The 23,783-nt window shown below is 30.8% G+C and overlaps 1 protein-coding gene across 1 annotated transcript; it reads left to right on the top strand.

Moving 5' to 3' along the window:
* Positions 1-462: 462 nt before the first annotated feature.
* Positions 463-21,375, top strand: LOC148619102 (coiled-coil domain-containing protein 137-like). The gene is made up of 7 exons (XM_088578658.1): positions 463-621; positions 10,044-10,180; positions 10,770-10,927; positions 12,380-12,447; positions 14,001-14,083; positions 18,834-18,922; positions 21,147-21,375. The coding sequence occupies exons 1-7, from the start codon at positions 542-544 to the stop codon at positions 21,354-21,356; spliced, it is 825 nt and encodes a 274-aa protein (XP_088434784.1). The 5' UTR covers positions 463-541; the 3' UTR covers positions 21,357-21,375.
* Positions 21,376-23,783: the final 2,408 nt, after the last annotated feature.

The following is a 23,783-nucleotide window of genomic DNA, read 5'->3' as shown; positions in this document are numbered from 1 at the left end:
GTTTAAGGATAATAGGTCATTTATATCTGTTATAACTTATATAGAGTAGACTCTCATTGATATCATGCACCTCTTCAGGCTCTTGCTTATGACTATGTGTCCTTACATAGATACACAAGATACACGTACCCCATTTTATGAAATAAAATATTAACGTTTCAAAGTTCAATTTACCCGAGGTAGAGCTATTTACTCAATAAACAAACCATGGTTTGTGTTTCTGTTCATGGGCTGTCATAGCACTGGGTTCTTTCAGTAACCGGAAATGTGAAAAACGTCACTACCTTGTGTGTATTATGAAATCGGTTGTGTTTGATTGTTTAATGCAGACGGAAATTTCATTTAGGCGTAAATTATTTCGGGCTGAAATGTCAGGAATAAAATCATGCAGAAATGTTCTGTATGAACATTTGTTTACTTAATGAATTAATTTCATGTTTAAGTTATTGAATATACACAACAAAGCAGTGAAAGTCAAATGCAATCTGGCTTTGCACAACGAAACGCAACCAAGGGGGATAACTTTTGTTGATAAAAAAAAATGGGAAGACTACAGAAAAGTAAAAAGCACCGAAAGATTAAAGCGGTTGACCCATTCTACAGCGGTAAACGAAAAACTAGGTGAATTTTCAGTCTATTATGATTACTGCTTAACTTCTACACTCATAATCACCAAAAAACTAAAATTACTATACTCGGCGTCACATAAATAACATACTGTTAAAATTTGAATAAAAATATTTTCTACGACTTTATTGACACCAACCGTCGTTTAAATTGTCTTAAATGACTTGCTCATGTGAAATGGAAAAGAACATTAATGTACACTACTGTCAACACAAATTTTAATTTCTCCGCTCTCCACAGTGGAGATATTTTGAGTGGAGTCAGTGTCTCCATTCACCACAGTAGAGTCACCATTTCCAAAATTGTCTGTAATTAACTTCTCCTGTCTTTATGCCAAGATATATTTTGTGGTTCTAGTAGTTTAATAACATTTCTGTAAAGGGTAGAAGAAAATATGGAAAAGTATTGAAATTTGGCAATTTTATCCTGGTTTCTACTTTGGTGGAGCCACAGTGGAGGACATGAGTGACTCCACTGTGAAGAGTGGAGAAACTAAAATTATGGTTGATCGTAGAGTATTTTATCAGTTGACTTGAAATCTTCAAGTTTGTGATGTTTTAATTCTGAACCAAGTCCATAAATATATCTACACCAGGGTTTATGATGAAAATGAGAAAATCACTGATGGATTGGGAGTTAAGTAGAGCATTGAATTCACCTGGATGAAAGCAAGCCAAAATCAGTGGCATAGAATATTTGACGATTAGTGACTTCAAAGACTTCAGTCTTTGCTTAAATATTGGAGATAAAACCACCTCCTTCCAAACATTAGAAATACAACTTTCTTCAATGGATTTATTGAAAATAATATATAAAAGATAGCATACATTGTACTGTACTACAAACAAAACTTCCGGATGGAGTTTATCTGGCCCAACCAGCTTATTTGTTTTAAGTTGTTTAGCTTCTTAAGAACATCATCTTGACTAATAATGATAAAAGTATAGCGCATCCAAGGGGTGGTCCCAAGACAGCTTTGTCAAACCTCTTTTTTTTTTCAAAGGTGTCATTTTATCAATTTACAGTGGTAATCTTTCATAGTAATACTTGATTGGATTGCAATATCCCATGGTGTCATAATGTCAATATAGTGATCAGTATGGTTAAGTAGGTATTTTAATACTGTCAAAGTAACCTCTAGACAGTTGTTTTTTGGTCATCAGGATATGGTGACCTCATACATGTATGTCCACCTTCTTAAAATTTCTGCTCCTACAGTAACATTTTCTTATTTTGATCAGACGTTTGATTACAGGTGTTGTGTCATCAAACCACTAATTATTACACATGGTCTGTGGACACAGCCAGCTTACAAAGCAAACCCCCCTCCCAAAAAAAAAACAAAAAGGCTTCAACTTGATCTGCCTCACTAGTAACTACTAGTGTCCCATCGGTTTTTTCTAGAGAACCAATTCCTGACCAAGATCTGGTCTTCAGCCATTCACATACAGTCAAACCTGTCTGTACGACCACCTGTATTTAATGACTACCTGTCTTATCCTACCTTTTTACTATCTATTATAACTGTAGACCACCTGCCTTATGTGACCAACAGCCATCTTTTTATTTTTGCTCATAGAAAGACAAAACCTGCCTTATCTGAATTTCAAAAATGAAAACATTTGACCAGAAGCCTTGAAGGGAAGTGTATCAGAGAACTAGAATTTATCTGTTGTTATGAAATCATGACAATATGGTGCCCAAACATATACAGAACATTTTACTTTGATAAAGTGTTGAATAGGCTTAGACTGCGGATGAAATAGGGAAAGAAGGTGTTGCTAAAAAAATACAGAAATGACAAAATGTTATAAAATATGGCAGTGGCTTATCCATATCAAAAGGCATCAATTATGAAATATGCACAATAATAATTTAAAATACACTTTGTTTATTTGGAACACAACTGACAGAGCCTGATGAATGAATGCGTTTTGGTGGCTATCACTTGTTTGTTTTTTTTTAAAGGAATTGAAAGACACAAGCTTACAAAGTTCCAATTTTTAATCATAATAAATTGTAATGTGTAAGTTTATTGTAGAATAAATTTATTTCATGATTTCAAATAAAAGCAAGTTTTCCAAAACATGGCAAATATATGAAAAAAATTATACAGAAAAAAAATGTACCTGTATTCAGAGACCAACTGTCTTATGTGACCTTTTTCCTTGTCATGTAAGACAGGTTTTACTGTTGTTCCAGAAAAGATTTAACATGATCATGGGTGGTACATGAAAATTCCTACTTTTTTCAAGATTTACATTTCTTGATTATAGCTGATTTAGTAGCTCCTTACATCCAATAAGGTGGTTTTTTTTTTTAAATATTCAGTGTCAGTCCTCTAATTGGAATAAATGTCTTCATACCATCAGACATAATTGATCAGAAAATATTCCTCATTTCCTCCACACTCTAATCATTAAACAAATTATCTTAATCAATGTTCAAATACGTGGACATTAAATTCTTTGAAATTTCCTTTGAATTCCTTAATGAGAAACAATCATAAGATGCAGAATTGTCCTCGTAATTAAAGCAAAATTTAAATCCAATCAAACAATTGTCACCTTTCCAATTGGTGAAACAATTTGTGTAGAATCTTTATTTATCATACCCTCTTCATCTAAGAAACTAGATCAAGGATGTTAGAGTTTTGTACAGAAGCCCTGGAGGGACATTTTGATGTACTATTTAATAATTATTTGTTAACACTTATTGTTTTAATACTTATAACCTATTTGTTATTAATTTATTTATTTGATTTTGAAAAGAGTATTGAAATGGGCAAAAGATGACAACCAACTTTTTTTCTGACTAAGTTAGTCTAACAAAAGAAAGTCGTACTTAGAATTTAAATCTTGTCACTCTGAATCAGAAACTCTGAAATAAAGAGCCTGTTTAATCTTGATTGGCGTAATAGTTGTTTTTGGTATGTGGCCTTATTTGTCTCCTGCAATGCATCGCGAGGGGACATGGAAATGGCGGGCATCAGACTGTTCCTCTGTCCGCATTTTCCTCACTTTTTTTTGTAATGCTTTTACCAAATAAGTTTGTTTTTGGTATGTGGCCTTATTATAAAGAATTACAGATTATTTTTTAATTTGGTTACGGTTGAATGATTTTTATGGAAGTTATAGGCCTTGGACTTAGAAAATTTCAGTGAATTTACAGTTTTCTGCACTTTTTTTGGTAATGCTTTTACCAATTAATTTTATATACTGTATGCAGTCTTACTATGAGAGTTGCAAGTTAAGTTTGACTTTGGTTATGGTTAAATGATTTTTATGGAAGTTATGGCCCTTCGACTTAGCAAATTTCAGTGAATTTACAGTTTTCTGCACTTTTTTTGGTAATGCTTTTACCAATTGATTTTATATTTTGTATGTAGTCTAACTATGAGAAGTTACAGATTAAGATTAACTTTGATTATGGTTGAGTGATTTTTATGGAAGTTATGGCTTTTGGACTTAGAAAATTTCAGTGAATTTTAAGTTTTCTGCACTTTTTTTCATTCGCGGGGGCATTTGAATGCTGTTCTTTTATTACTTTAATTATCTTACCATATAGAGAACTAAGAAAAAAAATTTAATTCAACATTTTCAAGCACAGCATGATAAGTACGCTGCCTGTTTAAATCCTGGACCAATGTTGACATACAATTCTTGTTTGACTATTGCTTAGAACAGTGGATCTATTAAAAACTTTTGACACTCAATATATCTTGGATAATCCTTCAGTTTGATTGTGTAGGTTTTAATCACTAAGATCCAAATTTGAATATAAAACATACAGTGTGTGTTTGTATGGCCAACATTCAAACCCTTTCATCTGAGAAAAAGTGGTTAATGTCCAGTTGAGATCTTGAATAAAAGATGTTTTTTCCAATTCATGATTGGTTTACTTATCTGACTGGGGCGAAGTTCTGTGTGCGCTGGATGAGGGGCACGATGCAGGGCTGGCGCCTATTTGATTATGTTGGTGCCTCCTCATCCTGGGGTCAGATTAGTCCTTAAAGGTTGTTGGGGGGAATCTAGCTCATGGTGAGTGGTTTGATTAGTTAGCTCCTTTTATCAGACACATAACCAGTAATAGTTAATAATAGTTCAATACTATGTACAAATTAATTAACAGTTATCCATATGTACAAGTCCAGAATATGGAAAACTGTAACTACATGTTTTATGTTGCAATCCAGTATATAATACTAATTTCTAAAATACATGTTGCCTGTTCGAAGGCCAAAACTGAACTCCCCTTTTAGGTCCCTGACAACTGGGATTAACTATATACCCATAAATTTTAATAAGATAATTAAGTTACCATTTAGAAAATAGCAGCTTTATGTAATTTAATTATAATCTTGATGCTTAAATAAAAATATGTTAAAACCAGTTAATTGGCCTTGGGCATCAAACACTTTGCTCAAAGGAGATTATGAATAGCCCAATAATCACATCCCTTGACAAACATGTAAAAAGTATATCTAGCAATTAAGAAGTCTAAATCCTAATCCTTATTGTCTAGAAAATGCTAAATATTTTGAAACTGTGGGAAAGTAAAAAGTACTAAATACCATCAATAAGTTTAAGTATTGACATAAGTTAACATATCAATATGCAGTCAATAAAATCAGAAACCCAAGGGAGACAAATTCCATTATTTTTTCTAAAATGCCAAATTTAAGCTATTTTGCATGGGTGATATGCTCCCCCTTGTTCACTATAAAGATTCTCCGAATCTTTGCCTATAACTTATTTTAAAAAAAAATGTAATAATACCATTATACATTGGGAAAAAAGAAGGTAAAACATGTAATGAATCTAACTCCACATTCAAACTAAATATAAATGCAATGTCTACTGGAATACTTCCTGTCCAGTTTGTATAGGTAAAAGATAATGTCAAATACATGAAACACATAAAAAAAATATAATTGTCTCTGTAAAAGCCATTTTCTGGCAAACTGCTACACAATCCATTGTTAAACTATGGAAAAAGTCCACTTGATTACTATCAGGAGAAAATACATGGAAATAAAATAATGTCAGAGAAAACACATGGAAACAAAAACAATATAGCAGAAACCCATGGAAATAAAGCATCCTTCTGTAATATGGAATATTCTTAGTGTGAATAGTGGAAAATTGATTCCTTGAAAACAGTTATAAATCAACATTTGTCAATTATTGTAAATTTTTCTTATCTCTTTTGATGATGGCTTAAGCCCTTTACACAGAGTTGGCTGTCCTCTTTAGTACCATGAGGTTGGCCGTCTCTGAATAAGTTACAGGATCTATCTATTCCAACCAATTGCTTTTCATTTTAAATTTAGGAATTCATTTATTCGGATCAAAATCGATTTCTCCTGGCAACTTGCTAATCTCCCTTATGTAGATCTGTGATGGATCCTTCATCATAAGGTCGATTAATATGATAAGGTTTCCCTATTTCCTGTACAGGAGGCTACATGGAGACTAGGAAACATTTGATTGAAACATTTTGATTGCGATACTGATAACTTTTAATGTGCTCATTATCATTTATGATCTAAATCTTTAACTTGCACTTTACTGCCATATAGTGCATACTACTAAATGCCTTTACCTAAAACTTGATCAAAACGCTACATATTTTCTGTCATTTGTAAAATGTGTGCTCATTATATGTGATAGTGTTTTCCATACACGGATGGAAAACCATTCCACTTGTACCAAGTATTTGATAAGATTCTTTTCTCATGCACAATTTGTAATTAGCTTTTTGTTAATAGTTATTTGTTATTTGTTTATACTTCTTTGTAATTAGTTATCAGTTAATGCTTATTTGGTCATACTTATTTTCTTTTAATTAATACTTTTTTCTTGAATACGGAAAATATGGAACGTATTTAGTTACTTCTTATTCATTTTTAGCGGAAATGTTCTCAAATATGGCTGAAGTCAATTTCATTTAAACAGAAATATTGCTTGTCCATTCTTATTGAATATTAACTAAAACCTATGAATTTTGACCATGATATCTTCCAAAAAATAACCAATAAAATCATATTAAACAACAAATAAGTCATAACAAATAAGTCATAACAAATAAATCCTAACAAATAAGTTATAACAAATAAGTCCTAACAAATAAATCATAACAAATAAGTCATAACAAATAAATCCTAACAAATAAGTTATAACAAATAAGTCCTAACAAATAAATCATAACAAATAAGTCATAACAAATAAGTTATAACAAATAAGTCATAACAAATAAATCCTAACAAATAAGTTATAACAAATAAGTCCTAACAAAAAATCATAACAAATAAGTCATAACAAATAAGTTATAACAAATAAGTCATAACAAATAAGTCATAACAAATAAATACTAACAAATAAGTTATAACAAATAAGTCATAACAAATAAATCATAACAAATAAGTCATAACAAATAAATCCTAACAAATAAGTCATAACAAATAAGTTATAACAAATAAGTCATAACAAATAAGTCATAACAAATAAGTCATAACAAATAAATCCTAACAAATAAGTTATAACAAATAAGTTATAACAAATAAGTCCTAACAAATAAGTCATAACAAATAAGTCATAACAAATAAATCCTAACAAATAAGTCATAACAAATAAATCATAACAAATAAATCCTAATAAATAAGTCATAACAAATAAGTCATAACAAATAAATCCTATCAAATAAGTCATAAAGAATAAATCCTAACAAATAAGTCATAACAAATAAGTCATAACAAATAAATCCTAACAAATAAGTTATAACAAATAAGTCCTAACAAATAAATCATAACAAATAAGTCATAACAAATAAGTTATAACAAATAAGTCATAACAAATAAATCCTAACAAATAAGTTATAACAAATAAGTCCTAACAAAAAATCATAACAAATAAGTCATAACAAATAAGTTATAACAAATAAGTCATAACAAATAAGTCATAACAAATAAATACTAACAAATAAGTTATAACAAATAAGTCATAACAAATAAATCATAACAAATAAGTCATAACAAATAAATCCTAACAAATAAGTCATAACAAATAAGTTATAACAAATAAGTCCTAACAAATAAATCATAACAAATAAGTCATAACAAATAAATCCTAACAAATAAGTTATAACAAATAAGTCCTAACAAATAAATCATAACAAATAAGTCATAACAAATAAGTTATAACAAATAAGTCATAACAAATAAATCCTAACAAATAAGTTATAACAAATAAGTCCTAACAAAAAATCATAACAAATAAGTCATAACAAATAAGTCATAACAAATAAATACTAACAAATAAGTTATAACAAATAAGTCATAACAAATAAATCATAACAAATAAGTCATAACAAATAAATCCTAACAAATAAGTCATAACAAATAAGTTATAACAAATAAGTCATAACAAATAAGTCATAACAAATAAGTCATAACAAATAAATCCTAACAAATAAGTTATAACAAATAAGTTATAACAAATAAGTCCTAACAAATAAGTCATAACAAATAAGTCATAACAAATAAATCCTAACAAATAAGTCATAACAAATAAATCATAACAAATAAATCCTAATAAATAAGTCATAACAAATAAGTCATAACAAATAAATCCTATCAAATAAGTCATAAAGAATAAATCCTAACAAATAAGTCATAACAAATAATTATTAAGTAGTAAGTTAGAATGTCCCTCCAGGGCTTCAGTAGTTTTAATCATCTCTAAATCATCTTGGTGAGGAAATGTGTTCAATGTTGAAAAAAAAATAGTTATGTTAAACACAGTCAATTTTTTTTTCCTTTGAAAGTCTATTACCCAAAAACATCACTGTTCTCCTAGTCAGTTTAGTGGAAATTAAAGTATACAGTTTTCTTTGACTGTCTCTCCATCAATGATATTTTCTTCAGAAATTGGTTTCCAGTTACAATGCTTGACAAATATTTCTACATATATTCTTTTCGATTTTATATGATTTATTTGTATCACTTTTTTAACCTATGTCCTTTTATCTATCTTACTGTCTTAACAGAAGATAATTTTTTTTTATTTTGTGGTTCAAACCACAAAAATTAGTACCCAATAAATAAAAATTCAATCACAGTACCTTATGAAAGAAAAAAAACCCTGTAAAATGGCTAATAGATTAACATAAAAAAGAGTGTATCCTTGTCTTGACAAACAAATATTATAACTTAAATGATAAAAATTTGTTTTCCAATTTGTACCTATCTTTTTGCTTACTCCTTTGAACTTGCTAACAATAAAAAGACAAAAGAATCAGTAAGATGTATTTAAGCAATTTCACAAAAAAATGTACTAACCAATAATTCTAAAATTGACTGTTAAAATCTGATGTGACTATACATTGACTAATATCATTTTCCATCAAAAGTAGCTATGGTCCATATACTTTTCATTAAACATTCTTGAACCAGTTTCTTTCTTGATTTAAGTGTCAGTCCTGTGAGAATCAGGCAGTGGGTGAAACATGGTACATGTATGAAAAAAAAAACGACCATTTTGAAAGTGTATTTGAACTATTTGCACCATCCAAATAAAGGAAAAGATTTTTTATATCACTTTGGTAAGTTGAATTATAATTCATTCCAAGGGCAGATAACTCTGTCAGAAACCTAATTTTTCTAACATTATGTTGAAAATTTCTGAACAACTCCAGTGATGCATAGCTCAAATGGTGGTTTTTAAATAGAGAAATTGTTTTTGAATGAAATTATATTGTCAGATCTGTGTTTTTTTTAATAATTTTTCCCAGTTTCCCTGATTCCTACAAAAAACTTAAACTATCTTGCATCTTCCTTTGACATCTTCATTATACTATATGGCAGAAAATTTTCCTGAGGCTCTAACTTTCATTGTATTCCCTGTGTTTGGGAAATTGTGAATATAAAAGCTTACCTAATTTTATTCAAGTTATTTTTAGATTCATTTGTATCACTTAAGTTCAATCGGAATTACTCGTCCATAATAATAATTTTCTTTTGTGTAACTAGAAAGGCTAAGAAGTTCCAGTTGCACAAAAGTAAAGTGATGATACTAGCTTGGAAATAAGTTGCAGGCATTGGCTGAGTGCATGCAAGTTTACTGACTAGAGACAATCACTCATATTATTTAGACTACTGTGAAAGAACTAATGTTCGTGGGGTACCAATATTCATGGTTTTTGTGGTTGAGCCAAACCACAGAATTTTGGTTCCCAATGAAACAGAGATTGTCATTGATGTGTTTACTGAAAACCTCATTACCATGAATTCAAGAATCCACGAACTTGTGTATCTTCCCTAAACCACAAAAATTGGTATATATGAATTACAGTACTTTTACAGTATTGTAGATATTTCAGTGGTTGTAAAGTAACAATATATTTTATTCTTTTTTCAGTGAAAAAACACATGAAAATTCAGCCCCCAAAAATGATGATCATCAAGAAATCCCAAGGAAAGTAAAGTTCTACATGGATAACAAAGACAAGTTCAAATCTAAAAGGCAAAGAACTAAGAAAAGAAACCAAACATTAGGTTAAGTTATTACATGTACATACATGTATTATAATAAAAATGTTAAACTAATCCTTTCTAATTTATACATTTTCATGTATGTACAATGTTGATTTGCTAACAGTTTTGAGAAGGTGATATCTATAAGCAAAATTAAAAAAAAAATTACTGGCTCAGCAGATTTTCATTGGCCAGGGGCTAGTGGCAGTCATACACTAGATTTGCATTTTCACTAACCAATAATATTGTTTACAAACATGCAGTATAGATTTAGAATAAGTATCTTGCTGATTTATACAATTTATATTGACAGTATGGACCAACAATTAATTCTTACAATATAAACCCAGTCTCATTTTCCTGAATGATTTTTGAATTTGGAGGGTTTCATGATACACTTTCATTTTAGTTTATTGATTTGTCATGATGTTTTACTATAAACGGTATGTATTTATGTGTTTTCAGATGTGTTTTACTTTTTTTATTTTCATAGTACAGTAATTGGAAATACCAAATATTTGATACTGCAAAAATTTTCTTTGAAAGTCAGAGCTATTGATTGATGTTTTTTGCACTTTATGTTTGTAAGTTGCTTTGTTCTTTTAATTAGATGCATCACAGGTAATGCTACCTGGACAAACAAGACCTATGGATCCTGCTCCACGGTTTATACAGAGAAAAAATGAGAAACAAAAAGACTTCTTAAACAGAGTAGAGAATGACACACACAGAGTTCTGCTGCAGGCTAAACTATCTGATAAGTATGGAGTATGTATCCTCCAGATACAATATGATATGTGTGAGCATGATTGATGGTTGCAGTGTAACATTAAGCATCCATGAGAACAAGATAAAATTGAAAAAAAAAAATGATCAGTTACAGCTTACCTCCATGTAAATTTTTAAAAAAAATCACATATTACACAATAGTTGCTTATGTAGAGGGTATTATCATTATTAATTGACTGTCCAAGGGACTAAGATATAGCTTGAAAGGTTGATAATGCTTCAATCTACATGTGATGGCATTATCAATGTTTAAAGCAATATCTTTTCCCAAGGATAATAAGTTTAACAATAATGTCCTGTACATAAGTGACTAGTATGTTTATTTCACTTAGTACTAGTCCACATAAAATTCAGACACTACCAATGGTAAAGTGATTCATGGTAAAAAAAAAACCCACCAAACAAACAATGTTTTTTAGGCTACAAACCACTAATTCCACTTCCCATAGGCTTCTATGCAAATTTCACAATATTCAATGGCTTCTCTGGACTTTACCTTAACTTTAACCTGCAGAGGACTATATATCAGCATGATTCTACATATGTCAGCTCACACTCCTCAGAATGGCATGTGGGGTTAGCAGACTTGCAGTGCAGTACTGGTCACCGGAAGTGAAGTGTCTATAAATAGCATAGGAAATCCCAGTGTTTTCACAAGATAGGGGTATATTTAGAAATCATTATGGAGATTAGGCTTCACATCACGAGAAGCAAAATGCACTTACAAAATGTATAGAAATGTTTTTCCTTTCAGAAAGTGTTTAAATTTGTTAAATAAGATGAGAACTTTTTTCACAGCACCATGAGGAACAGGGGTAATTTCTGCATAGGACTATTTTTGCATACCTTCCAAATGCTCATTGGTTGAATTGGTGGTCTGTAACCTAAGTCTACATATGCTATACTTTCACATAACAACAACCTTTTCTGTCTTCAGATTTGCACTTTTGAGAAAATCATACATTTATCTCCCACTAAAAGCAACCAAATGAAGCCAAATCAAGAACGATTACTCTTACAAAGCACAAATTTCATGTACAATCTACATAATTTTTATCTCAAAAGCGCAACAACCAAATGAAAAACTAAGACTGGTTTCATGATCAGTTACTGTTTATCAACAAGAAATAAAACTGAATTTGGTGGGGTTTTGACTTGCATGAATCACCTTCTGTCTGATTTTTAGAAAGACTGACACTTAAGAATCTAAAGCACTATCATGTGGTAATGCCCTCCCGACATTTTTATGCACATCAGTGAATACCACATGACCATGTTTAACCAATAATAATAGCATATTCTTCTCTGATCTGAAATACCAAAATTTATTACATTTATGATGTAAGTTTAGTTCTAGTTTAATATTGTATATTTTCAGCCTATCTTTTAAACTAATTCTACAAGTTTACAAGTTGATTAATGCATTTGTAGATCAGTATTGATGATGTTGAGAGAGGGAATTTACAGAAGAAAAAAAAGATGAGTAATAGTAGAAAAGAGTGAGTAAGAGGTTAGAAAGGTTATTTACCATGTTTTCTAAAACACTAATGATTGAAAACAAGAGTATTCATATTTCCAGTTTGTATTGGTAATACTTACAGTTAATGGTAAATATGTTATAAGTAACCATTTGAAAAAGTTACTGTTTATCAATCAGAAATACTTGAATTCTCCAACATGACAAATTTCAGGTTGATTGTGAAGGTTATCTAGCTTCATCTACTTGTACTCTTATTATCTAAGTTCTCTAGGTATATTGTTCATGTTACAAACTGCATTGGTCAATCTTATATCTGCTAAGTAAACAATAACCTGTACTTTAGGACCATTGTGACATCTGTTATTAGTATTTATCTCGTTTGTATAATGCCTGCTCATAGAAAAAAGGTAATATTGGAAATAATTACAGAAAGAAATAAAAAAAACACAATGGATTTTACATTTGCTTGTAAATTCAGGACTGTAGTTTATACAACCATACTGGTTAGACAATCAATTGTAGTCTTTGGAATGCTGATCTTGTGCTTGTCCTGTTAATGTCTTTCTGTGTAGAGTGTTTGATACATTTTTTTGTTGTTCTTCTTCCTTGTTATTAAGTGTATGGTTACCAGGAATAAAATGTCACAATCCTATCTTACCCAAGTCTTACTTCAGTCACTAACTTAAACATTTTTTCCTGGTTTAAAAATTGTTTTTACTCTGTATAATGTAATGATTGTCAAAAGTGTCTGTCTGTGTATACTGTTGGAATTTTTTTTTATTATATTGATGAAATTAATAGAAAGAATTGTCTTCCCTTCAATGCACTTCTTAATGGTGAACTGGTCTGTGTCATCTCTTCTTTAATGAAACCAGTTTTCTCTTGTCTCAGTATTTTATCATTCCTTTTTTGGTAACTTTGTTCTGAAATTATCTACAGAAGGTTTTATTGTGTAGTGTTACCCTTCTCCACTTATCACAGTAAAATGTTCAAAATCTAAATCACCAAAATAAACAAGAGGCTGACATGGCATTACTGGTAGCTTCTTATCAAGTTAGATTAAAGATCAAAATTGATGTAACAGTGGCCATGTACGTTCGTCTAAAGACAGGATTTATTTCAATGATTGTGGCTTAAGTTTGAATTGTTTGATAGACAGTTTCGAACTGAAGCTGAAGGTTAATAAATTTAATTTCTACTTGAAAATTTAGAAAATGGGAAGGGCCAACTAGTAGTTTGTAGTTCGATTATGCAGTTTGTTGGAGAGTTTTGTGTTCATTCATATAGGTGTTCCATGTATTAGTAAACTGACTACTTATTCTTTTAAACCAAATCTGCAATATGAATATTGATGACTCAACTTTCTATGTCAGTTTCAAATAAAAAATGTCAATGGATACAAAAAGAAAATTATTCAACATCATAACAACATATCCATGGTTTTAGACATCTCATATAAAATCCATACCTCAAATGTTCAGTTGTTCTTATTAGTTTTGATAGCAAAAGTATTAGCTATAATAACTTAAGCTGTATTTTCTCCTTTTTTCATATATTTTCTTCAAACTATAGGAAGTTGAAACATAAAAAGGACAAAATGAGACAGAAGAAACAGGACAGAGAGGTTGACAACAAAGAAGCAGATTTCTTCAAAGGTATTTGTATATAATTCTTTATGTAAATTGACATTGATTTCTTAAAAAATACACCATTTTAATCCCTCTGACATCAAAAGTATTTAAAAGTTGATTTTTTTCTATTTATCATTCCAGTGGTTATGAATCAGGTTTTTTTGTTTAGCTCTTTAAGCCTTCCTTATAACTGAATGGTAGTTTGTTTTGCCCAAATTTGTCTTCTAAGGTCTTTGAGTTTGTACATATCTAAAGTTTCTTTTCACCACATTGACACATTGGAGATGGTACTGCATTCTGTTTTCTATATAATGTTGATTAAGTCTATTGTGCTTAGTTTTGAGACTGAAAATTCCTTGCTCAGATCTTGTCAGCTGATGGTAAATATCATGTGGTTGAGATGTATGGAATGTTAATTTTATAATCATCTTCATCTAAGCTATGGTAACTGGGTCATTTTGTTGCCCTTGTTTTGCTCCTTCCTTTACTAGTCTATCTGCTTCCTCACTGCCATAAATTCCACTATGGGACGAGATCCATTGCACTACTTTTCTTATGCCCTTGATGTTGGAAAGAGTGTTCCTTAGCTTGGGAAGCCAACATGATTATGTGAAATGAAATGTTGGACTATATAGTTATCTTAAGCCTGTTATTTCCTACCTCCATTATTTCATTGAATCTTTGGGAACATTGGATAAAATATCCTTCAAACTTTTAACACACATTTTGTACTTATTCTATAAGGTAATTTTGAACCATATTGATTTTTTTCAAAGTCAACAGTAATTGTCACAGGGTCAGATTATGATTCTGTAACAATAACATCCTTATGCTTGTGAACACTGTAGAATAACATCCTTTAATTGATTCAACCAAACTTAGTCCTTAGAAACAGTTGGAACCTTATTGGTTTTCAAGGTCAAATAGTGCTTGCCTGCTGTGCTGGAAGTCGTGGATTCCATTCCTGGCTGTGTCTTTCAATAGACTTTTAAATTGGTAATCCTCTCTGCTAGGAACACAAAATATAGAAGAAAAAATTACACTGGTTGGCTCAGAGTCAGAATGCTTGCTCCACATTAAAAATGTGGCTCAGTTTGTAAAACTTTAACAAAGCTGGTTCTGTTGGATTGATTAAACCTTTTTGTCCTGAAATGCATTAAATATCTGCCATGGGAGGTTAAATTACCATCTTTTTCCTTGTTTGGTAAATGTTAACAAAATTGAAAAGGTATGACTAACCCATCTCAGGAAATGGTGAAGTATTATGTGATACTCCCCAAGAGTTGGGTGTTCATCTGTCTATCTGTCTGTCCATTTTCTAGATGATAATTTAGGATATCAAAAGATCTTTTTCATGACTTTAAAGGGAACCAAAAAGTAATGAATTAGTGTTATTATTATATGAGTCATAGGGTTTCACATTTGCTATTATTTCTTTGTACGTGTATTTTTTTTATTTATTGTGTGTGTCTAATTTCCCTGTCTTGTTCTTATATTCTTTTGATATCCTTTAAAATTTTTGTTCCTTTGATTACTCTTTCAAACTTTGTATAGTTATTCCATATCATAAAATAAATTTCAAGTTCAAATTTCAGTTTAATCAGATTTATTACACCAGAGTTACGGCCATTTTAAAGATGGTTTTTACCTCCCCCCAGTAAAAAAAATTAATAAATTTGAGTTATCTTTCTTTGAATATTAAAGAACTGTGAAATTTAGTTCCTTTTGGGGTACCCGTAATATGGTTAAAATTTCATTTTCATTTCATTTTACCTGCCAGATTTTGTTTTTGATGAATTAGAGATAACTTTCTTGGCATATAATTGGATGAAACTATTTTTTTTATCTGATTAATTGGAAAATTCTTTCTTGGAAGGCTGAAAAAAAGGTTAATTATTTTGAGATTATGGAGTCTAGATAAACATTTTAATTGAATTTAATTTGTTCTAATCTTATGTGATTATTTGTAGTTTAGTTTGTGTCCATGGATATTAAATACAACACAAAGTGGCAGAGTATCAATGAATGTCGCATTAGATGTCCTATTTCAAGTCCACACAACTTCTATTACTTACCAGAATATTTCACAAATTAAATATAGGTTAAGTCCATTCTTTCAAACATGAATAGAATTAACTTTATTTCAGGTATCATGTATATAATTGGGAGACAGCTGTACAAAAGGATAGGTACAGAAAACCATTTTTTGAGAGACATCCACATTTTTTTTGTTCCCATATGTCAACGGATAGATTTATATTTTTTTACGATTTTCTAAAGGTGTGGTTCATTTGAATGCAAGAAGGGAGTAACAGTGTTTGCTCTTATTATTTTACCTCTGTAACCAATGCTGAAACCATGTCTACTTATAGCTGCTTGACTCTGTGCATCTGTATGTCTGTCACACTTAGGTGGTACCCACTCTGTACATACATACGTACCTGTAATTCAAAAAGTGATAAATCAATATTATTATTATATAACAAGAGTTATAGACATCTACTTGGAGAGATTTTGTGGCTTATTTACTCTGTTCTCTTTCTCAGTAACATTCTTTTGGAAAATTCACCCTCATATGAGGGATCCAGGACTTCCAGTAGTGGCTTGCAAGGGGATAATGAACAGTTTGGGTTTCATTTGTAAAGTCAATATTTCATACAATAGTCTCATACTTTCCTATTTCAGGGAAGATTCCACAAGAGACACTTCAATACCACTACTTTGTCTGTTTCTTATACTCTCATAGTGTTCAGATTCACCTATTGATCCAATTGTTACAATGAAATTTTCTCATGTAAAGTTTGGGAGTTGTTCAGTTTGTAATTTTTAATTGCTTTTTAAAATTGTTACATAATATGATTATTGAGAGTTACCTAATAGAAGATTTTAAGATTTTTTCAACAAATGACTATTGAGTTTTTGGGAGGGGTTGAAATAACATGCTTTTAATAAAGACATGAATTTCAAGTGTTCTAAGTGGGGGTTTCACCTATCTTACATTCTAAAGTACAGTTATTGTTTAAAAGATACTTTTTGACCATTAAAAATAAATCTAGAGTTTTGATTGGATGAAGCCATGGTGGGAAAAGAATTTTAGTAAGATGCCAGTTTGTCAAATTTGAAATATTTCATTTTTAGTATTTCAACACTGATTTTGTATAAGAGCAATGTTTATTGTTTATTTTTTTGGCATGTGCAGGTTTTTTTGTTTGTTTTTGTGATACCCTTTTGAGATGTTTTAAAATGATTTAGATAATATTTTTCATTAGGTCACCAGGACCATAGATCCACAAAAGCTTATGTTTTCACTTACGATCCTGTAAGTGACATCTGTTGTCTGTCATCATGAATTTCTCCTCAGAAATTTGGTGTAGACTTCTACTTGAAGCAAACCTTCTAAGAATGAAATCTACTTTTTGTAATAGTATTTCAAAATGTTTGTAGTCGTTATTGCTCTGTCATCATCCATGTTGTCTTTTTTGTCATCATTGTCAGTAGACATTTAGTTTTTGTAAAACTTGAATATTAGTTTGTGGATCTTGATACATTTTGAAAACAAGGTTCAATACCAGGAAAGAAAAGTTGGTATTGATTTTAGGGTTTTATCCCAACCATATAAGATTTTAGGGTATAAGGGAGAAAATAAAATCTGTGTGTCCATCATAAAGTTTGTCAGCGCAACTCCTCTGAAACTACTGAACCGAATTTCATGAAACCTGGTTTGAGATCATTATATGCAGTTATGCATATTACCAGGAAATTTTGTTCCCCCAATTTTTGTAGGAGTTATGTCCTTTTGAACTTAAAGATTTGCCAAAAACCCTCATAAATGACCTTGTCAGCGCAATTCTTCTGAAACTACTGAACCCAATTTTATGAAACTGGGTTTTGAGCAAGAACATCATATGTAATTGTGCATATTACCAGGAAACTTTGTTACTTTGTTTTTGTAGGAGTTATGCCCCTTGTCAGCACAACTCCTCTGAACGGGATGGGGGAGAGGTCTGTTTTTGCGGACAAAAACAAACTTTAATTGACTTTAACCTTGTGAGTATTTGGAGTAAAAAGGTAAAAAACAAGCATTTGTCTTGTTGATGGACAATAACTTGAGTATATAAAAGTATATTGAACTCTGTATGAAACTGTATTACCACGAAAAGGAGGTTTTGATTGACTTAAATAGAATAAGAGTTGTTACATGTACACCTGTAAAACATTAATTAACCACTGTAAATCTTTATCAATTGTTGCTTTGATTTGTTAAGTAGCTGTCTTTGTAAGAATCATGCAAAATCTGAAAAATTTGATACACCTAAAAAGGCTATATATTTTTGTTTTTGTAATTAAGTTGTTTTATGGGTGTATATTATGAAATGTGTAATTATTCGTTCAAATCTGCCTGCTCCTAGGAGATAATCAACATTGAAAATCCAATAGATTCTATTGTATTTGAGTGTCATTTACAGAGTTATTTCCCTTTATTTTGAAATTTACAGTGCATTCTATATAATTTTTATCTCTTATGAACACAGGATATATGAAAAACTGAATGTTAATTTCTGTTTACAATGGCAATTCAAACAAAATATCAAAAATAAAAATATGTAGGCTTTTTACCCATGAATCACATTTTGCATGATTCTTAGCTGGAGTGCTACTTAAAAAATCTGTGTGTTCTTTGCTACCAAACAAATATTTATGCTGAATTGGTGCTTAAAAAGATGAGATTCTTAAGTTTTAATCCTTGATTATAAATCAAATTTTGTGTTTTCAGATGAGGTAAAATTTGGTGAGGTTGTTTCTGCTCCACCTACTCTTACTGCCAAACCAAGGAAAGCAGTAAAGAATGAACAGTTTGCTAAGGTAACTCTACAATGTATATAACTAATTGTTTGCACTAGTTAATGTGGAATCATCAGTTGAATATACCATCTCCATTTTGCTGCTCACTATGTCAGTTAGTTAGACTCAAGAAATATTTATTCAAAAAAAAAAAAAATACCTGATCAAATTTTAAATAGAAATCATACTTGAATAGCAGAAAACAAAATTTCCATCAATCACTTTATTCCCTAACAACCAAACTATTCTAAGTAGATTCGGATGGAAGTTTCAATCAATAAAGAGCATGATAAAATGTTCTTAAAGAATTTACGCTAACATATGCTAGTTACTGCAGATGAACATACAAAGGTAATTTTAAAAGACTTTATTGTTTGAATGGTAAGTCATTTCAGGTCAATACTCATATATGTACATTTGAACAATGCCTTTGTGGTAAAATGCAACCTGTTCAGGTAGTGATTTTCATGTAAGGGAGCCAACCTTTCTATTATCAGTAATAAAAATATACGAAAAACATTAAATTTTCCAGTAACAGCGGTTTGGCTAGCTTTTATTATAATCAATCCAAAAATGAGGGCATAGCTGAGGTTTGATAAACCAGTAACAATGGCACAGCTCAGGTATGATCAGTCTATAATCATTTCCGCCCATGATTTTACATAAACTATTTGTAGCAACCAAGACTTACTGTCTTTTTTTTGCTTTGATAATGAGGCCCTATTGTATTCTAAGGGAATTCAAAGATTTGCAATATATAGTGGAGCAAAACAATAATGCCTTGTCCTGTAAGATGTTGAATAAATCAAAATATTTCTTGATTCTATCTATAGAACAAAGGGACATAACAAGTGTTTTGGGCAATTTAATTTCAAAGTGATAAACAAACTAATGACATAGAGTAAATTGTCCAGAATGGCAAATTTTGAATTTCTTACCATGATGCTATTATGACCTTTTCCCTGTGAAATTATACTTTACTTTCTTGATTTAATCATCTTGTATCTATAAAACTATAATAGATTATCAATCAAATATTCGATAACCATATTGACACTAGATATAATTCTATGCACTGTCAAATATTTCATCAAGATCCAAATTATGAGATGAGGTTAAATGTAGTGTCCATACTAGGCTCTGAAATTGTGGTGGTATTTAACTGTCTCTTATAACGTATTTTATTCATGTCGGGCATTGTGGAAATATCTAGAACATGTGTTATAAAATTATGGGAGTATTCTCTCTTTGGTCAATTATTTTTAATTATTCCTAAAATTACAGACAAAGAGGGTGACCCATAGAAATTAACCATAATCATCTGTAGATGAGATTCCTTTAAAAATAGTAACGAAGTAGATATGAACCAGATGCATTATATTCACACATGTGAGAGTGTAAATGAGGCATAGAAAAGGAATTCAGGTGTTTTTATGTACTTTTAAATAACAATCCAGATTATTTGTGTTTTCCTGAAAAGCAGTACTTATTTCCTAGGCTTAGAGAACTAATTGACAGATATAAGAATTTCAATTATTTCTATCAAACATCCCAGTTTAAAGGTCATTTTAAAACAGTTGCATTTATATATTGGTAGGTTTTTGTTGTCTGTAAACATTTTGTTTTCCTGATACCTGAAGTTTTAATTTATTGTTCTATATAAATTTTACATGCAAGGTTCTTATTAGCAAAATATAGATTGGTATTGATATTGGAGGTTGTGGCTTCTATTGATATTAGGAAAAAGGGTCAGACATTTTAACTTTTAATTAATTTTATTGGGTTATTGCTAACTGAGTTTTACAAGGTTTGAAATGAAAAGCATGTTCAATACAAATGAAGTGTTGGTTTTAACATTTCAAAGATGAGAGGAATAAATTTACCTTGGTTTGTTTTAAATATGACTGGAATATATATCATGTATTTTTATTTAAATTGTTGATAAATGGAGATGGTTGCAAGTTGTTGACGCCATGAATTTTAAGTAAACATATTTTATCATAAAGGTAAATTGCTGTTTTTGGAAACAGCAGATGTTAAAGTTGTTTATGATGGCCAAATCAGTCTATATTCCAATGCTTTGAAACATTCAAGAGTTATTGCCCTTTGAAGTTGTATTTTATTGATTTTCAACTTATATTTCTTTAACCTTATGGATTTAATTTTAATGTTCTATTACATCAAAGCATTCTTCTTCTTGAATCAGTTCTGTTTTATTATTAACATAATATTTTATTTTTTGTAGCCAGGAAGAAAATCCCTCCTTTTAAAGGAGATTATCACAGGTAATTCTCAGCAGAGCCCTATGACCAGTCTACAGTCAACAAGAGAGATTGGTCAGTCTACAAAGCGGAAACATTTATCCATGGCAAAACAACAAATGATGGATGCTGAGCGACAGAAAGCTATTGACTTATATAGAATGTTAAAAAATAAGAAAGTAAAAGAGTCATGATTTTTATGACAAAACAACATTGTTACTATTTCACTTCTCATCAAAATAATAGGTAGAATGGGATACATTTTCGTACCAAAATTAAAATAGATTTTATTTCCCTTTTTTTTCAACAACAAAAATTAACCCAGTACTTGAGTCAGGAGGGATTCCAGGGATAGGAACACCCCTTCTTTTTTTTTTTTTTTTTTTTAATTTTTCAAATTTTGTAGAAAATGTGAGGAAAACTGAGCAGAACTGGATCGCTTTCTCTTAAAATCTCTGGATTTAGGCAGTGCCCCACCTAAAGCTGTCATTGATTGAATTGAGTTTTATCATTGTGTTTCACTCCTACAATATAAGATTTTGATCTTCTATTTCTCCATAACCCAAATGACACTAAGTCATAAATAATTAGTCCTTTTCAAGCTACTGGTTACAAATCAACCTACTTTTACAAATGTTCCCGCTGATGCACAGAAACACCAAGTTGATGTTATAAGTTTGTTTATTTGTATGTATCATTTTAACACTCAAATATCTTTATACTGGATACCTTCATCAAAACCTTCGAAAAAAAAGAGTAAATATAGAAAGGTAGATTCCTCCAGTTCATGACACAACAAACAGTACTCAACTCATTACACCATAAATGTGATTATGTCAACTAACACCTATAGAAGCAGGGGAGGATCCAGGATTTGAGTTTAGGGGGGTGTTAATTGAATTAAATGCCATGCAAAGCAAAGCAAAAATATTGTGGGGTGGAACTTGTGAACATTTTTTCTTACTGATTTAGGGGGGAGGGGTGTACGCTCGGCACGCCAGTCCTTGGATCTGTGCCTGAGAAGAATAATATATCAATCCTAAAACTTGTGAGACCATTATTAGAAACTTATCACACATGACATAATATAATATAGTATAACCCCCCTTTTCATACACAGGATTCGGCCCTTTCTTTTATTTGTACATGATAATCCCACATGCGAGTACTGGATTCAAGAGATATCTTAAATTGGACTCAGATGCAGAGTTGTGAATTGCATGATGGACTCGAAGAGGGGAGGGGGTTACACCACCATATCAATACAGGTTTCTGTATGCTGAAATTAAAAGGAAAGCAAGATCCTCCTAATCACACACCTTGAACAATGCTACCATACTTACATCTATTAAAGAGACATGCACATAGTTTATACCTCTATGACTGATATGTAGATATGTTATTATGTGTTCATTCAAATTGGTAGAAACATGAAATGTAACTCAGATGAACAGGGCACATCAATCACAGGTACTGATAGACAACCCCTTCTGCCTATCCCATCTATAAAGTGAATACTCTTGCACTAATAAGGCATCAACCATTTTATTGAACAGGGGGCTTCAAAAAAAATTGTAGGCGTAAAATGGTATCACCCTGTCGTTGGCATCAGTTAACATCCTTTGATTAACAATAACATTAGTAAAACTTACCAAATCTTGTGTGTCCATGTTAGGGTAGCCAAGGACTTTGAAGAACATGTCAGTCATCGAATCTTTGAGTTCATGATGTTTTAAAATTTCTTAAATTTCGTGGTTCATCGTTCCTAGGTACTTGGCAAAGTACTTGTACTTTTTTTCTGCATTACTCAATCAGATTTCAGATTCTATTAACTACAAGGTTGGTGATCCAATTTTTGAAGTCTTTTTATTGGATTCCTCTCGAAAATCTTTTTTTTTTCTCCAGGATTTGCATTTCTTGCGTTTTTCATTTACTATTGGGATAGGAGGCAAAATTGTTCAATCAAGTTTTTTCACCTTTAATTGAATTTCAAATTTTGTTTTGTTTCCTTAGAAAAAAAAAAGAATGTTGTTCAATACTTCCCCATTATAGAACATTGTAGAATTTAAAATAATAAGTAATTCAACAAAAGATTCCTGTAGTATACTTCTCCTCAACGCACGCTGCATATTTATTATACTAAAATATAACAAAGTTACTTTTTTCTTATCGGAACACGATGTATACTTATTGGCATTGAACGCAAATCACTGTCCAGTAATTACGAGTTTAGTTTCTTGAAAAAAAATATTTAATTCTTTCACAAAATTTGACGGTGGGCAAATTTAGTTCCCTGCCAGGCGTAAGTGGAAACTAAATTTTCACTGTTGTCAGTACAGTTGCACTTTTTTCATTTAGTGTTTTCTTTTACTTCTATCCTAATGAGCTGATGGTGTATTCCTGGAATGGTTTTTCAGACAGGAGAGTTGTGCAGTGCAGGTTTCATTTCTGTTGTTGACAATTTTTTGCAGACGTTTTTCTATTGGGAAATTTAGTGTTTGAATAGAAATTAAAGTTCAAATTAAATACTTGGATAAAAGAAAGCACTAATAATCACTTTTGACAATTGATGGGTGGGAAAAAAAAACCTCTTCGACTTGACAGCACGATATATTCGGTTT

The sequence above is a fragment of the Perna viridis genome, chromosome 4 (assembly GCF_037379345.1).
Source record: "Perna viridis isolate PV_CMFRI_1.1 ecotype Kerala chromosome 4, ASM3737934v1, whole genome shotgun sequence".
Taxonomy (NCBI): domain Eukaryota; kingdom Metazoa; phylum Mollusca; class Bivalvia; order Mytilida; family Mytilidae; genus Perna; species Perna viridis.
Note: the sequence above shows the minus strand (reverse complement) of the source record. Positions and strands in the feature narration are given on the sequence as shown.